At 41.1% G+C, this 17,550-nt stretch overlaps 2 protein-coding genes across 2 annotated transcripts in view; one reads left to right on the forward strand and one right to left on the reverse strand.

Moving 5' to 3' along the window:
• Window positions 1-17,550, forward strand: part of TMEM100 (transmembrane protein 100) — a 369,211-nt gene that overhangs the window by 220,288 nt on the left and 131,373 nt on the right. The gene's annotated exons all lie outside the window — the stretch shown is intronic.
• ANKFN1 (ankyrin repeat and fibronectin type III domain containing 1) overlaps window positions 7,741-17,550 on the reverse strand; it is a 51,741-nt gene continuing 41,931 nt past the window's right edge. Inside the window, exons 13-17 of the mRNA XM_065735627.1 lie at window positions 16,820-16,970; window positions 14,847-15,015; window positions 11,537-11,703; window positions 9,038-9,257; window positions 7,741-8,534 (exon numbers count right to left, since the gene is read on the reverse strand). Of these exons, the coding sequence (XP_065591699.1) occupies window positions 7,741-8,534; window positions 9,038-9,257; window positions 11,537-11,703; window positions 14,847-15,015; window positions 16,820-16,970 (1,501 nt within the window). The remainder of the gene's footprint in view (window positions 8,535-9,037; window positions 9,258-11,536; window positions 11,704-14,846; window positions 15,016-16,819; window positions 16,971-17,550) is intronic.

The raw sequence follows: 17,550 nt of genomic DNA on the forward strand, positions 1-17,550 counted from the left end.
AAAATCGCAAAAGTTAGGTTGTATCATTCACACAGATGAGAAAAGCTGCTGATTAATTTGAGCTAATGAGTTAATATTTATAAATAAAGTAGAAACGAAGACAAAATAAGAATTGTAAGTAACTCCTTTTGAAATGAGTGCATGTTGGTTTGAAAACAGCAGTCTGGGGAAGAGAAGGTTATTTATAAAGGTGTTTTGTGTATTCACTAAACAAACCAAAAAGAAAAACAAACCCAATCAAACCCCAAGCATTTATTTTAAAGAATTAAAAAATACATTGATCATTTGTTCAGAGAGATGACGGTTCATATAAGTTAACACATTGGAATGGAACAACAAAGTGGTTATCTTTTTGCTGTCAGAAGAACGAGTGAAAATCGTGCCTGTGAGAGTCCGCTCACGTCTTCCCAGTCAGCTTAAAAGCGTTTCAGGACAGCAGCACATAATGCAGAGGCAGTTACAAAACAGCACTGTCCTTCAGGAAACCATGGCGAACTGGTTATAAAGGTCTGTAGGAATTAGCTGTTCACCCACTAATCTTCTTATGTGAAGATGAATCTTAGCTCTGGGTGAGCAAAATGTGTTAATAACCAGGTCCGAGAAATGCATGGTGCATGCAGAAGTGCATCAAAGTAACGTACGCACATGCACACAAGAAATCCTTCTTTCCTTTGTGGCGCTTCTCCCAGTTAATTTCTTACTATTCCTGCTCGTGACTGAACACTTGCATGTTGGGTTTTTTTTTTTACTCAGTAAATGTGGTAACAATGGTTTGAAATTCAAAATGAAGGAAGCAGAAATGCCCTACGCTGTACGAGTTTGCTCTATTTAATCCAGTCGGATGCTGTTACTCTGAAGCTTGCACTGAGTTGGCTGTCACGGCTGAAATACAGACACACACCCACACTGACATTCCCATGTGTACCTGTGTGCTGATGGTGTGGATGCTAGCCAGAAAGTGGTGTCCCTGCTCTGTCACAAGCTCTCTGTGACCTTGGGTGTGTCACTCCAATTCTGCCATGATTTGTACAGAAAGAAGAGAGTGCATGAGACGCTGGGGGGCTCAGGCGGAATGGCAGCTAAATAAACTCAGCAACCTGTCCACGTTTGAAACGAGGTAAATCATTACCAAAGCAGAATCCCTGCAATTTCCCATCAGCATTCACAGTGGCCTTGTTCTTCTTTCTCCTGCTCAAATACACCAACCCAGATTTAAATGAGAAGTTTTGCGGTGCTTTTCTTTTCCTCATATGTGAAAAAAAGAATCATAACAAAAAAGTGTTTCACTTCATAAGGTAATTCCTTCAGTAGGTAATATCTGGGGTGTTTCTCGACTACAACCAGATTATATATGCCCTCAATACAGCGTGTTTACAATGTGGCTTGAAAGCATAGATTCACACCAGGAATGCACAGCACATTCTGTCTGGCTGTCATCGTAAATGTGCAGCTGAGCACTACAGAGCCTGGTGCGTCAGCGTGGGATGTTTGTGCTGTCACTCCTCTGGTGCCAAGGTGTGTGCTTGCACTCCAGCAGCTTCCACAGGTGTGATGCACCGATGGGAAAGGTGCTGCTGCAAATCTGACTGCTCAGATATGGTGCCTGTATTAAGGCATTTTCATTTATGCAAAATGTTTTTCAATTTCTGTTGATTTTGCTGGGAGATTGCTCTCACATACAGCCTCTGGAAACCATGCCCCTTTCAGGTAGATTTCTGACTGTGGAGACCAAATTAAGAATTTGGAGACTGCATTTGAAAGCTCGGCCTTAGAAAAATTGCCTTTCCAAGAAGAATTCAGAGAAGAACACAAAGCACGGTGCAATTTCCATTGGTTGTACAGTTCATGCCTGTGGATACCCGAGGATGGTCTCGTAGAACCAAGTTCAAATCGGACACAAGCACACATAGCTCAGCGTGATGTGACTGCACACACCAGCATCTTTTTGGGTTAGTGAGGGAGAAGACTTGAAGGACATGATTTCAGAAGACCGTGGGAGCGGTAAGAATGCAAGAGCACTTCAGGTCTTCTGAAGTTTAAAAGAGCCAGGTTTCTATGAGAGTAGATCAAACAGAAAATTCTGTTACGGACATTTTTATGACAATGATTCACTCGAATAAACCTAAGACTTCTTCTACCAACCAATCTTTTTTTCCAAAATAGTATTTAATATCCGAAGTTATAAAAAATATTTGTAGTCTTGAAAATTATTTTTATTGTCTATTTTATGTACTATACATGCCTCTTTCAGGAATTATTAAAGAAGCATGAGTCATACGGCACTCATTTACTCTTGGCTCATTGCCATCCTCAATATATATTTTGCTATTTTCAAACCATTTGTAGGTACATATGCATGAAAATATTGTTGTGTCAAGTCCCAAGATCACAGTTAGCACAGCAGACATTGTTCGTCTAGATATTTACAAAGTTTTAAAGCACATAAAATTGTGCATTATTATATACCGAAGTTTAAACTTTAACATACGCTTGGTCGCATATATAGCAACAAGTTACAATAAAAATCTGAACAAAGACAACCAATAAACAGCCAAATTGCTATGTACAAACGAGGCAGGAAGCAATTAAACACTGCCTTGCACATTTCACTTAAATTACTTTTTCTCTGAGGGGAAAAAAGCAAACAACCCCTCCTGCCCTCCCTCAGCTCCCCAGTAACCCTAAACAGTCTTCATTTTTTTCGGTTAAATAACAGAAGCTCCCGTTGCATTCAGTAAATATCAGCTCATTTGCATAATATGGGAGAGAAACTTCATCCCCATTATAAAACGTAGCAGTGTGTTCCCTCCTATGTGTTTCCCTCCCAGCAGCACACAGCAGCAGGGTGGGCTCGCTCTCTGAGCCTTGCTAAGACAACAGCCCCTTTGGCATCTAGGGGAACGTTCCATGAGATGAAGACCCTTCTCCCTTCCTTACGTGTATTGTTTTTTACACCAGCTAACTGTGTGAGCACACTGAGCTACCTGGAGAGCGAGTGGAGCTGTCCCCATCTGCACGAGTGGATGGGTACCTGGCTCAGCTGCAGTGGAACTACCCTTGGTCTACACTGGTGCAAAAGACCCAAGAATGAGGTCCAAGGAAAGCAGGATTGGGCCCAGACTGACCTTTGTGTAAAGTAAAACACAAAAAGTCTGTGCATTAAGCTTGAAATATGCTTATAAATTACTACAGTTCACAGTTTGAAGGTAATTAGTGCTATACCAATATCTTTCTCTTATTTTAGATGAATTTCATATAACTTTACAAAAAAAAAAAAAAAAAAAAAAAAAGAAAAAACCCAAACTAATAAAATATCTATTCTTACTATTTGACTAACAGAATAGGAGGCTTTCTGTAGCCTAGTGAAAGACAAGCTCAATGACACTTTACCCTACTATAGGATGACTGTTTCAAAGGCTAAATCTTGCCCAAGATTTGTTACAAAAAGGCTGAGGAAGATATTCTAGAGTGGCTCTTATTTCATCCCAAAAGCTCAGAGTGAGAGACAGCCAGCTGGGTAAGAGCTCATAAACACCAGCTTGGAGGGGAGGTGATCTCTGTGCTAGTAGGATCTAGACAGCCTGCTCCAAAGCCCGGTCAAATCAACAAAAAAATCTCCTATTGACTTTGCAAATACTTAGCAGCAGAGACAGCTGTAGTTTGTGCCTGCACGGAGGGGGTCAAACTGCTGTCCAGAGCACATTTCCAGTGCACAGCTCTCAGCCCACCTTGGGCAATGGTGCCTTTGGTTTTTGCAGAAAATTTACTGGTCAGCAGCTGCGTTTCATACTTCTCTGACATGATTTAGCCTTTTGAATTCTCCTCCATGGAATCAAAAGATGAATTATACTTACAAATAAAGTATTCTAGCTATATAGTGTTCTGCTGTAGTGGAAAAATTAGAGACCCACCTTGATGAAGTCTCTGTTGTCTGAAAATTCACGGTCTCTTTTCTAAAAATACTTTTTGCTGATGGCAAAGTTCAACACCTCAGAGAAATTCAGAGTAAGTTTCCAAGTTGTGTACCATACTCCAAATACACTATACCCTTGTTGTTAGTAAGGCTCCATTGAAGTTTTACGTAACAGTCATGAGCCATACGTTTAAACACCTTAAAAGAGTTGACCAGCAACTTAATGCATTTCTTTATATTATAAGAAATGTAAAGAAACATCATCTCTTTCCAATACACTCTAAAGTGTTCAGGACAGAATATTACAGTCTCCTCCCTTTAATGTCTGTATTTAAAAATACCTATGCTTCAACAGTGAATTATTAATTATATGTTTCTCTGTATGTGCCCTTACGGTATAGAAGATCTACTTAATTTATTAATGACTAGGCAAAGCAAAACACGTGCAAACATAGGAAAAAAAATGCTTTTGAGCCACAGGTTTCTTCAAGCAAACTGTCCATCTTGCAGCGGCAAAGAATTATTAGTGTAAACTTTGCAGTTTACCCATATCTAGCATTCTACTGGCAAAAACAGGAATGCTTTAGACCACAGGAGATACGGGTCTACTGTTTTTTTATGGGGTCATAACATTAGAGCAGTATGGTATTTTTCTGCCCAGTCCGAGTCATGCCTAGAAATCAGAAGGAGCTGGGTTCAGCCCCGGTGAAAATAAACTCCCTGAAAAACAAAGGACAGAAGTTCTGTGCCAAGGTGTCAGCTAAGAAAGGCAGATCTTGAGAAGTTTGCAGAGCCTAAGTACTCACTTCAGATCTGAGCTTCAGCTGATGTACGTGGGTACAGATTCATTTGCATTGACTCGAGATTCTAGTATGTCCTGGGCTGTGAACCTCAGTACTTTCTGTGTCTGTGCATGAATCCTCTGAGAGGGACCCTAGCTCCAGCTGGAGGAAAGGATCCCAGTGATAAAAGCAACCATCTGGGTTCTTAATTTGAATTCTTACTGTGAGCCTTTTCTCTAAGGTCTACTCGGAACAGTCACTCAATCCTTCTGTGCTTCTCTGAAGTGAGGGTAACAGTGCTGTGTTTCACAGGATTCTTCCAAATTGATGTAGTTGCTTGGGAAACATGTGAGTGATCTTCCTAAGAGAACCACAGAAGTATTATGATTAGTGTTATGACTGTGCTTGAAACACAACTCTTTCTACTATTAATTTATCTCTGGGATATCAATTTAGAACAAAGAGCAGATATTTCTTCCAAAAGAAAATGAAGTGCTCTATAACCAGAAGTGTTTAAAGTCAGAACTATTTTGACTGTTAGAGTTGGGAAAGAACCTCAGTCTAGAGGCAGTGGGATCAAGGAGGTATGCCCTGTAGGATGTCACATAAACACCACTTCCTTATAACAAAGTTAAAATCAAGGTGCAATGGATTCTGGCTGCCACTTGCACTCCCAGAGTCAGATTCTGCCCTAGCACACAGAGATAAGCAAAATCAGAATAAACCAACCTTTTCCCCAGTTCTTTATTAGATACATGACTACTTTTGGAAAAGCCCAGCATGAGGAGTAGATAACAGGGATTTTACATCCTTATCTAACCAGCAGTGTGTACCTGTGCTTCTGCTGAAGGTTTTGCTACTTCTTGCCCTCTCTGTTCTGTTTGTCCTGAAAAGCCAAAGCAAAGCAAGGTGGGTTTCATTTTATGAATATCATCTTGTTTCATGTCATCACTTTTTGCAAATCTTGGTCTCAGCATACTGCTGTTTTTATGCTTCAGTAAGCTGTTACATGGCAGTTCTGCTTAGCAGATAAAAAGGCCAGGGAGCCTGGGCTAGGTGCTGTATTCTAGAAAACAATGTAAATTATTTTGACTTCTGAAAATGACATCTTTTCTGGCTTTCCCTGATAATCAGCCTTCTGCTAACAAACATAATCCAATGTAACATGCTGTTGCTGCTTTTAGCGACAGTAAAACATCTCTGTTTGGTTCCATGGTGCATGAGTCAGGTTTTCCCCATGCAATTTCATGTGGCATACAACACACAGTGTATGTCCTTCTAGCTGCAAATTGGCACTGAGACTTTTGCTCCCCCATCTTCTCACCCACAGGAATTTTCAGTATGGGTCTCGTTCAAAGCCTTTGGAAGTGAATGGAAATCTTTCCATCCTTACTGAGGATTGGATCACATTATGAATATTTTTGGTACAAAAAGTTAACTTCCCTCTCCCCAGAATAGAGAAATTACAAATGTAAATACGTTATAGAAAGTTTTTGCCCTTATATCACTGCATAGACTCTTCTTGGCTTCTGCATACTGACCAAGCATGAAATAGTGAATAACATTTATTTTTGAATTTATGGATTGAGTTCACAGGGATTTTAATAGCACTGGGGTTATGGAAGTGCTATTTTAATAAGGACCACAGATCATGGGCCCAAATCCTTACCTTCACCTCAAGGACTTGTAAACTCAACTATTTAACTCAAATCTCTTTATTGGAGGCCTTAGAATGTATCCACCTGGAGGCTGAAAAATTGAAGGGTAGAAGGCTGCACAAACATGGAGTGAGGGAATTTAACCAGCAGGAATGTGGCCCATAAAATTAAACTTCAAGAACTGTATAAGAAAAATTAAAGCTTGTGCAACAGCTGGGGTTTCTCTTCACATTAGTTCGTTTCTCAGTGACTCAGATGTTATGGTTCCTACTAATATAGATTTCTTTGTTGAGATCATCTTCTGTAGTACTCTAAGTCTGGTTGCAGATGATAAAATTGTGATCTACCATTAGACAAATACAGCGTGCTAACATGCCATTTTCCACTCTAATGATACCGGTGTTTATTGGTGAAACAAACGTAGCTTTAAACTGCACCCCAAATTTCCCTATTGGGTATTGCCAGAATATCCCAATTCCAGACATAGATTTCAAATACCACCGATTATACACTGAAAATTCAGGAATAGAAGTAGGTGCATTTCTTCCCAGTGGATGTTTTGAGTGTCCCTGCAACATAAAGAAATTCACACTTGTGTGGTGGGTAGAGGGCCAAGCTTCTCTTCACTCCTACTTAGACCCTGCTTACATTAATTCAGGGACTGAACACATTCTGTCTGCTTATGACCTCAAAGGTTGACTCCCGTTTAAGCCTTTAAAATAATCTGTTACTTATGTCATTTGAAATCTGAGCTTCTGAAAAACCCCTCAAACGTTGTGATGATTTTGTCAGGCTCTGGCAACATTCAGATATTGTGCATGCAGTGTTGACGGTGGCTGGATTTCTTAGATACTGAAAGAACGTTCAGTTCTCTTATCAGTGGCTAGATGCTCTGGGATAACCATTATTAAACCAGTTAGCACTTAAGTTACATGCAAGCTCAATCTATTCAAGAGGGCTGAGAAGTAGAAAAATGTATAGGAAATGCTGGAAAACAGGTTCATAGAGGCTTAGGACATGGTCCTGACATGAGGACACCAAGGATGTTACAATTTCTGCTACATTGCAGTCAGAACCACTCATGCTTCAAATTTTGCAGGCTTAGAAATATCTGAAAATCAAGACAACTGCAAAACCTCATTACTGGATTTGCAGCCACAAAGCATCCTGTTATGTGCCACCCTACTTGCGAACTGCTGATACAAGTAATTACTGCTGTAGGTCGGGGAATCTGGCGATGGAGTCAAAAGATTAAGATTCTTCTGAATAACACAAGGTATCCTATCAGGAGCTGGACTTTTAAAAGCAGTTTTGAAAGTATGACCCTATATGCATAATGCTCACTATCTCCTTGTGGAGCAATGGGAAGCGGTGCTGAAGTCTGGAGTTACAGTGTGCTGCTGAATACTTCTGAGACAGCAGAACCCAGGGAATCATCTGGAGCCATTTCCTGTTGCATAGCATTGTGCACATCCTCGTGTTCTACAGACTGCATGCTCATTGCCCAGGATTTGCCCTCTTCACTCAGAAACGTTTTATAAGGCTCCATGTGCATCCTATGGACATTTTGCCTTGATTCCTCATACTTGCCTTTTCCATCTTCTGGAAGGCTGGATGTATGAGGTAAGAAAGTGCCCCGAGACTCGTCGATGGGAATCTGTAACTGCTCACTGGAGGTAGGTTCTTGAGATAAATCTGAAGATGTCATGAGATGCTGAGTATACACGCCTTCAGACAGAGAGGCAGACTGTGTCTCGCTGTGCACACGCAGCCAACGATGATGCCTGCTGAAGTAGTTGTAATGTTGATGCTTCCCTAGCCTTTTTTTCCCTAAAAAGCTCAATGGCTGCCTGGAGCTAGAGGACTTGTCTACGCTTTTCGATGTAATCCCCGACATTGTTAGATTGCTCATATATTCTGTGCAATATTCAGCACTAGTATCAAAGGCACTACACTCTGTCAGGCCTTCTTTCAGTGTTAGGCAAGGCTTCACATCATGGACTTGGAGAACATCAGGTGCACTACCACCCAGGCCACTGCCTGCCTGCTGGGATATGTCATGTGGGGAAGAGTAAATCAAGTCTAATTCTCTGGGGCTTAATGCGTCACTGGAATCATAGTCACTGTCAGTTGGAAGGAATACTTCAGAACAGCCTTCTTCATCTGAGCATGGCTGGGAATCTGCAAAGAGAAACTGCTTAACGTTACTTCCTCATTTCTTTTGTCTTAAGCTAGTGTAAATTACAGTATAGTCCAATAATAATGAATTGAGCCCATGCAGGGCAAGATAATGTTCTAGGTTACATGATGTCAGGATGTAGAGCAGGGGAAGTTAAGCTCAGGGAGGGGTGCTGAGAAAGAACACCACTGTACTTCAGTAATCCTGGAGGTCATGGAGATGTCAGTGGTGTGACTTGTTGCTTGTAACCTGTTTATTGAATGATCAGGAATGGGGGGGTGACAAAGTTGGCTGCTGATGAGCAAGTATTCTGCATGGTTTAAAGCAAAAACATTACTGTAAAGATTGCAGAAGGATCTTGCAATTCTGAGCAGTGAGTGATTGTTAAAGTACCTTGGCAGGAATGGGAAACATTTACTCCTTCTATTAAATGAAATTCAAGAACTGTTTAAATTAAAAGTGAGTTCAGAGATTTTGCATGAGGAACGAATGAAAGTTCTCTTACCGCTTACAGCTTTTCTCCTCTGGCTTCTAGCCTCAGGTGAGGAAGGAGGTGAGGGAAGACAATCTAGATGTGAAGACGTTGAACTGATTTTCTTCTGAGAGTACTCTTCTGAAAGATTCACAAGTTTCTTTATTGGCAGGCCAGCTGCAGGCTGCTTGTATCTTGCGTACTGCAGTGCTTCTGTGATCCATCTCATCTCCCTCCAGATCTCATCAACTTGCTTTTGAGGGAAAAAATTGGTGAACAACTACAATTAGGTCTGCATAATTATTCTACCTCAGAGTGTACTTTTGAGTACCTAACTCGGTGAGTAGTCAGTGTCATCACTGAGAAGCAGGTTTTAGGCTGAACTGCCTTTGATTGAGTGCTTTTTCTCCTCCACTACTGCAGAGTCCTAACATTTAAATTAGGTATCTCGACTGAGAATAGGAGGGATGAATCTAGGCCTAAGCTCTGATGTGGAAAGAAATGAAAATCGTCTTTTGATGGAGGAAAAAGTGCATTCAGTTTCATAGCACACTTGAAAGTTGGTTTCATTCTGCCTTGTGATGAAATCAGGATGTCTCAAGGACTGTTGTGAAAAGCAAAGAGCTCAGATCAAACCCAGATTCTGAACAGCAGAAGAATATGTGTGCATGGAGTATCACAGCAAATCTATGAGACAAGCTGCAGTTTTCTTCCCTCACTGTTCTGGTCTGCATGCATTTAACAGTATAAATCCACACAGGACAGTTCTAATTCACGCCTGTTGATGGCAATAAGAGACAAGTACCAAAATCAGTTGCAGGATGCTTTCAAGCATTTACACAGAGAAAAGATAAAATTTCATGTGGGTCTTGCAAGTCTTTTGGTAACAAAACACTTTCAGTGTCTTGCTAGTGAGTTAATTCAGGCTGAGAATGTATACTGATAATAACCAACATGTTCAGGCATTTGTTCATAATCACAACTTCATGTCAAGACTTAAGTGTAGCTTCACAAAAAAAAATACAATTACTTGACCAGTTGGCAAACTTCTCATCTACTGGATTTTGGAGATCTCATATTTTCTTTCTGCAGTCCTTCAGCCCAAAGCAGAAATCACACTGCTTCCAGTTTATGAAAGTGCAAATCTTGTGAGTTTTCTCTGCAGTGCCATTCTACAGCATCTCACAGGACAGCAAATCAGTCCTTCTAGTGGGCTGTAGTTCTTAAATAATTTAGGAATGCTTGAAGCATTGTGCCATTTAAATTACAGTTTAACTTCAATTTTAGTTTCAGTGATTGTAGGTTGTTTGTCTTGCTGTCTAACGTCCTGGTAAAGATGCTGAGTATCTCATCTGCTGTTGTGTTATTGTTATTTTCACTTTTTAGCTGCCCCCGACTCCTTTTCAGAACTGCATTCACGTAGACTCTCTCGCTCTTTACAATGTTTGGTTTGTGTAGTAACTTCAACACTGTCTTAGATCTAGGATCACACAACTGCTCTCGCGGTTTCGTGGTCACCGCTGAAGATTGTGGTATGTGGTGGGCTGAGATATTTTTGCCAATAGGTGGAATACAGCTGGTTTTCATTTAAGAGGAAACCTGACAAGGCTAATATAGTGTCACAATAATTCAGCACAAAGCGCGGAACTTTAAAATATTCTCCTATATTTTCCCAGCCTTTACATGTGACTTGAAGACTTTGGAGAAAAGGAACATAGAATTGTCTATAAAGTGTATATGTATTAATATATGTATTTTTTTTATGTGAAAGATAAAAATTTCCCAGATGCTCCTGCACACGGGGGGGGGGAAACTGATTTTATGAGTGTGAGAATGGGGAGATGAGGAGGAAGGAGATAGTGGAGATGTGTGGAAGCACAATGGTATATTCCTCTCTGCTCCCCTGCAGGTTTCTGACGGCTCTGAAGTAGACTATGCAAAGGGGATCAGAATTCAGAGCAAGGAAGAACAGAAATGTTATCATCTTGTTCATCATTATGAAGGGCCAGGTATGGTATTAATGAGATAAATGTTTGCGTTGGCCCCTGCTCCAATAGAAGGTGTCTTCAGTATTAAAAATACAGAGCTGTAAACTGATCTGCACTTCACCCGTAGAAGGACAGATCAGCCATGTCCATAGATGCCCTCTGCAAAGGTCAAGGGTTTTATCTGTGAGTAATTGATTACCAGATTGCAAAAGTGCAGAGAACAACTATTACAGAACATAATGCCCATGCATGGCACTAGCTTACCTCACATTTGGTGGGAGCGAATTTTACAGGCAGGCTGACACATTTCTGCATAACAGCCTAGCACGACTGTCATTTGATTTTAGCCATAAAAATCCTTGTATAAAAGCAACAACTAAGGAAATCACGTTCTGGGTTAGAATTTCATAAAAGCAGAATTGCACTTTTGATACAGCTACTCTTTTTATGACGTCTGTGAATAATTCTCCGTTTAGATTTCAAATTACAGCCTCATGCAACGTTTAAGAAAGCCACCTTAAAATAGTCAGAAACACACTGTTACCTGTATGTAGTCTATAACTTGCTGGTGTCTTTGTTTGGCTGCAGCGACTTCACTGTCTGAAATTGCTTCCCTCAGGGACTGCTGGCTTTTCAGAGAGTCCAGCTCTATGACAGCAGAAAGGCGGCAATACAGGCTTATAAATTTTTCCTTGTAACAGCAAAAATGAACTGTGAAAAGACCAAGTGCAAAGGAAACGCTGTTACACTCTGGTTATGAAATATGAAATCCTTAGCTCTCAGAACACAAATTTTATTAAATGTAATTATGAACTCTCTGGATGGGTTACTTAAAGCTGGAAATAAATAATACAGGCTCTAGTTCTCCTCTCATTTACACTGGATTTACTCCGTTACTTCATCAATTTCAAAAGAGTCATTTCTAATTTATATCTGCGTGAAGGGATAATCAGGCCCTCAGTATGTGACTCCTGAGGCTGCTTTGCCCTCAATGGCTTTAATCAGAAGGCTCTTTTCTGAGGCTTATCATTTCCTTTATCAAGCAAGTAGTGACATGGCTGGAAAAATGAACCCTTTTTTTTTAATCTTTAATTGGGTGTTTTAGAAAGAACCATTTTGGAGGATGATAACTTTCTCGTGGCCCAGGCTAACACTGATCAGTAACACAAATGTAAACGACATCATTAAAAGCATTTCAGTGACATCGCAGTTTGGGTGAAACAATTAGAACTTTGTTAGTTGTTGTCCTGCATCCTCCTCTGAACTGTTGTGCAGAAGGGTAACACAGAAAGCTCAGAACTGACGTCGTTGTGCAATGTGATGCAGCAGCACAGAGCTGTGTGAGCTGCCACTGAAAGAGCCAAGAGACAGAAGAGCTCACAGTCGTTAATTTGCCTGCCCTCTTCGTGCTGCGTTCTGCCAGAAGCTCATGTGCTCGGGCAGAACTTGCCAGTTGTCTCTGCAAGTTGCAGCACAGGCATATGAAATTTGCTGAGGGAGAGCAAGTATTCAGAAATACTTCCCCATTCACTGCAAGCATACAGCGTGATCTTGTGAGAGCTGGCTTAATGCTGCTGCATTTCTGGATGAGGGCATGATGTTTTGTAGGGTGTCTGGAGTGCAGAGTGCATGATTTCTTATCGTGAATATTAAAACAAATGAAAACAGTGACCTAGGGCTACTTATCCCTTGCAACCAACATGATGAGGAAAAATAACCAGTTCTCAAATGGAGAAATTCGATCACAGAAGCACCGTTAACGTAACAATGAAGGCTGAATCTGAAAACAGAAATCCCTCCAAAAAAGGTGAGCGAAAAAGAGTTGTACCTTCTGGTTTCCCAATGATGCCTAGATATTGCAGGGCTCCAGTCTGAATAGTGTGTGGTCTTACAGTATATATGCCATATGTGGTGGACTCTTGAGTGAATTACAGCCGCGGTTTCAGCTTCAGTGCTGAAGTTTCTAGCCTTTGTGGTTTTAAGTCAGACCCTTTAATGTTACTTTAACAAATGTTACTTCAACGTAGTCTTTTGTGGTTATGCAATTATATAGTTGGTAGCCACCAGCTAATGGGGAATGGAAGCTTCTAATATTTGAGATGTGAATCACAGTCACTTTATAGAACATCAGGGATACATATATAATAAGTCATATAGAAAACGTCATCTGCCCTTGCCTAGATGAAAAATTAAAAAGAAATTAAATTAGAAAAAATAAAAATAAAGTGAAATTCAGCTTTCCATTCTGACATGAGCTTCTTCCCCACTGCAGCAGCAATGCTAAGCAGAGGGCTGCGCCCAGACTGCTATTTTAGAGATGACTCTTTGCATGTTTATCTGCACCACATCATTCCACTCTGTCCATCAATTCGTCAGGCCAATGAAAACTGTGTTCCAGAAGTGTGCATAGCCCTTGCCCATGGTCTACGTACCACATGATGAGAGTTAAATAGTTTGCAAGACCTGGAGTACAGAGATGAATTTCACCAGAGATGAATATACTTCATGCATTAATTTGCACAGTGAATGCAGTGATCACTGCTCACAGGGAGAAATAATACACTGAATACACAGAGTCTAACTGTAGACCTCAAGGTTGCATGTCAAGAAGACTGTAAATCTGGAGTTAGGGCACTACCTTCACATCAAATGCCACAGCCATGTGACCCAAAGCTCTGAACTGTCCCTTCTAGTTCAATTACGTTAGTTCTCTGTTGAAGGGGTAACTCTGCCTTGGCAGAATACAGAGCAGCTCACGTACTGTCTGTGTGTAGCAGTCATAATTTTATGGCAGCTCAGCTGCTATCTATCCTCCCACAACCAGCATAAAACCCAGAGTTGTCACGGGCACCTCTTTGTGCACTCTGGATGGTGTGACATAAACACAATCGTACGCTCCTGCCCGATTCAAGTAAGATTTGTGTTGCTGGATGATGGGAAGGCACCAGTCTACTGTGCCTGCAGAGCCCCAACCTCAGCTGAAGGACCCTCCATTAACATCCAGGTACTGTTCTCCTCCACCAGGGACTGTGCCACCACACAGCGATGGCAAATGGGAAACAGGATGGTGACAGTTGTGGGTTCACTTAAACACCTGAGAGAGATGTGTCACTGAGGACCTGTTTGCCACTAGGGACATATTCTGAAGTGGCTCCTTGTGTATTGTCTCCATCAATTCTGGCCCTTATCTTTCTAAGGTAGAGGCAAGAAATAATACCAAGCAATTTTACAGGCCAGAAGGAAACAGAAGAGTCTACTCTGTAAGGCTCAGCAGTCCCCTTGCTCATCATATTACTTCTACAAAGAACTTTAGCATTTCTCACGATTTCAGACTCTTCCTGCTGCAGCAGGACTGAGTCTCACACATTTTTTCAGAAATCAGATAGGAAAAGGTGGCTGTGACCTTGGAAAGTCCACTTAGACCTTTCACAAAGTTGTATCTATCTGTAAAAGTAGGAGCTGCAAAAACTCTCCTCTTCACAACTGGTTATTCCTGTGGCAATTTGGGAGGATGCTTTTTATTGCATCTGCTTTGACACTCCAACCTCGCCATGTTGTACTTCTTTTGATTCTGATTTTTAAAGAGCATCAACTACCAAACGAGTTTGAAGACACACACTGGATAACTGTGAGCTTTGCTCTATGCTTTGCATTTCTATAACGATTGCCACAGTATATGCTTTAACCACTCTGCTCCTTCTGTAACTTGTACACAGTTATAGGTAGTGTTGTTGCCAAAGCCATCATGTGATTTATTGACTCTCCACTGGGACAAGGGGGAAAACAGATACAACTTTGTGATTTTATTATAAGGAGACTGGGTTAATATTTCTAGGTGAAGCAAGCTACTATACCGAGTTCAAACATCTGAAGAGGGAGGTTAAGAAATCCTGAGTGTGGGGTGTAAGGATTATTCTGTCCTGGGGCAGTGCAGACGTCGTCTGAGGCGGGGAGCAGGAGAAGAAAGGAGACATTGTGACCCAGTTCCAACACCTCCTGTGTATACAGACGGAAGTGCTTAGCCTGTAGAGGGACACGCGCGGGGGAAGAAATAGGAGAGAATTACAACATGGCACTTATATAAACAACACCCCAAATGATATAAAACATTAAAGAAAATTTGCACAACATCAAGCTCGGAATTTTTATAAAACATAAATATTTGGGGGGGGGGGAACAGGACGGCTCTAAATGTGGGTTCATGTCACTACATAAAATAAAGATTTAAAGCTGCAATGTTCCACGCTAAAACAACACACAGAGGCACAACCCCCCTGAAAACAACATTTATGTTTCTTATTAGGCAGAAAATGATCACATGCCATGTGCTTTTCAAGATTATGATTGCATAATTATGTGAAAACATGAAAATGGATTCAATTAAAAACCTTTAAGATTCAATTTAGGGTTGGTTAAGAGAAATATGCAGCTCTCCCTCAACACAGCACTGAAAAGGTTTAACAAGTGCTGCAGCAGCAGCAGCAAATGGCACACACTGTTTGGCCTGAGGCTGCTGCACTGATGCTGTGTGCAGTGCTGTGCTTCTCTTGGGGAGTGCAGCAGTGTCACTGTCCATACTTCTGCCTACCACAAAAATGACAGAACTATGTCACTAAACCTGTTGAATAAAAAATTCCGTTTGTTAGCGCAGAAGTTCGATCCTGAGTCATCAAAACATTTATAACTGTGCTTAACTGCAAGGTCATGCTTATGTCTATCCCTTGTGCAGAACAGTTGAGCTTAAATGCTTTGCAGAGCTGCAGCCTACAGAACAAACTGTACATTGATTTCAATATTTTATTCCCTAGCTGAAAAAAAAAAAACCAAACCCAAAAAACCCCCAAAAACCAACAGAAGTACAAAAGCTATTACCTCCAAGAAAATACAGTGGTATAGGCACCCGCACAAAGCCCTGTTGGATTGGTGGCTGACCACGAGGCAGCACACCCCCTGTCCTAACTTTGGATGTACTTGAGGCTGATGTGGCTCTTCCTAGGCTAGAAGGGGCAGCACTGATGGATTCCTCTTTAAAATAAAGCCTAAACCTTTCAAAATCAAGAATTGTTGTACCAGATAAATTTATTTTAAGGCCACATCTTTTTAGCTGCACAAACAGATCTTGAAGTGAATATAAAGATGATTTACCTCTACTGTATGCCCTCTTTACCCTTCTAGACCAAAATAAAGTGGAATTTATGTAAACAAGAAACAAACTCCTCGGCTTATTTTTCCATGGACCTGTCACATCGTAGATTATCCTCTCTGACTTCTTTATTTATTCAAATATGCATCTGTATGTAAATGTAAAGCCAGAGGCCAGATACCTCTCCTCATCCACAGCAATCCAGAGGTCTGAACCTATGTGTTTTAGGGGTGTCACGTTTGTGTGAAAGAACTGCACAGTGCTGGGTCTTCAGTGGCCTTTTGGATACCCTCAGTGTTACCTCTAAAAGAATCAGCATTTGCCCCTCTTCCCTGCTAAAATACCTATCTTTCTTTGCCAGCTGGGTAAAGGTGCTCATGGCTACTAGAGTTTCATGCAGAAGTGCTTATTTGCACCTGCTCAGAGTTGTATGCTAACAGATGCAAAAATGGAAGCCTTTGGATACTAGTCTCTAACACCTTCCACGTTCAGATATCCAGGAACATAACTGTCTTCTTGAAGGCGGTTCCCCCCTCATCTAGAGTAATTGGATAGAAAGCTTCTCTGCTTCTCTTTTCTCCCAACATTTACATTTAATTCCTACTTTAAAGTTACATTTTAGCTTTAGTTGTGTTCTTAAGAATCAGTTTTAAAAAGGGTGATAAATACCACAAAGGAAAATACCTGATGCAGAGGTAGATTGATCTGTTTAAGGAGAGCTTTCACTGCCATCTGGAGCTCATACAAGAACAATTGAGTAGGGCAGTCTGAAGTATGATCCATACTTTCCACAGATTCTGAGCCAGAAAGTGTTTGGATCCATTCCCACTCATCTCTGTATGTTGAGTTGAGTTAAAATTAGAAATATAACAAAAGTTCAGTGCACAAGAAGGAATTCAGTGTATGTGCATTCGGGATCTGTTGATAGTTTAATCCTCATATAGCAAAACATTCTAAAATTGTGCAATTCTGATTGTTTGTGGTTGAAAGTCTAACGTAGAAAAAAACTTAATTTTTCTAGCACGTGTACATCAGGCCGAACATTCCTTGCTAATGTCTTAAAATCCGACTGCCTTTGAAATATTTCACTAAGGCTCCTCTCTCCAGCTTTTCTTTTCCACATATTTATTTATTTTCCACCTATTAATGTGCCCTGGCAGCCCAGAAAGCCAACTGTATCGTGGGCTGCACCAAAAGCAGCGTGGCCAGCAGGGCGAGGGAGGTGATCCTGTCCCCCTGCTCTGTGCTGGTGAGGCCTCACCTGGAGCACTGCATCCAGATGTGGAGTCCTCAGTACAGGAGAGATGTAGACCTGTGGGAGCACATCCAGAGGAGGGCCACAGAAATGATCCAAGGGGTGAAACGCTCTCATCTGGAGATCCCTGTGTACCTGAGGCCTTCTGAAGATAGGCAGC

Source organism: Cyrtonyx montezumae, unplaced genomic scaffold (genome assembly GCF_038088225.1).
Source record: "Cyrtonyx montezumae isolate F1298 unplaced genomic scaffold, pur_monq_1.0 scaffold_19, whole genome shotgun sequence".
Classification (NCBI taxonomy): domain Eukaryota; kingdom Metazoa; phylum Chordata; class Aves; order Galliformes; family Odontophoridae; genus Cyrtonyx; species Cyrtonyx montezumae.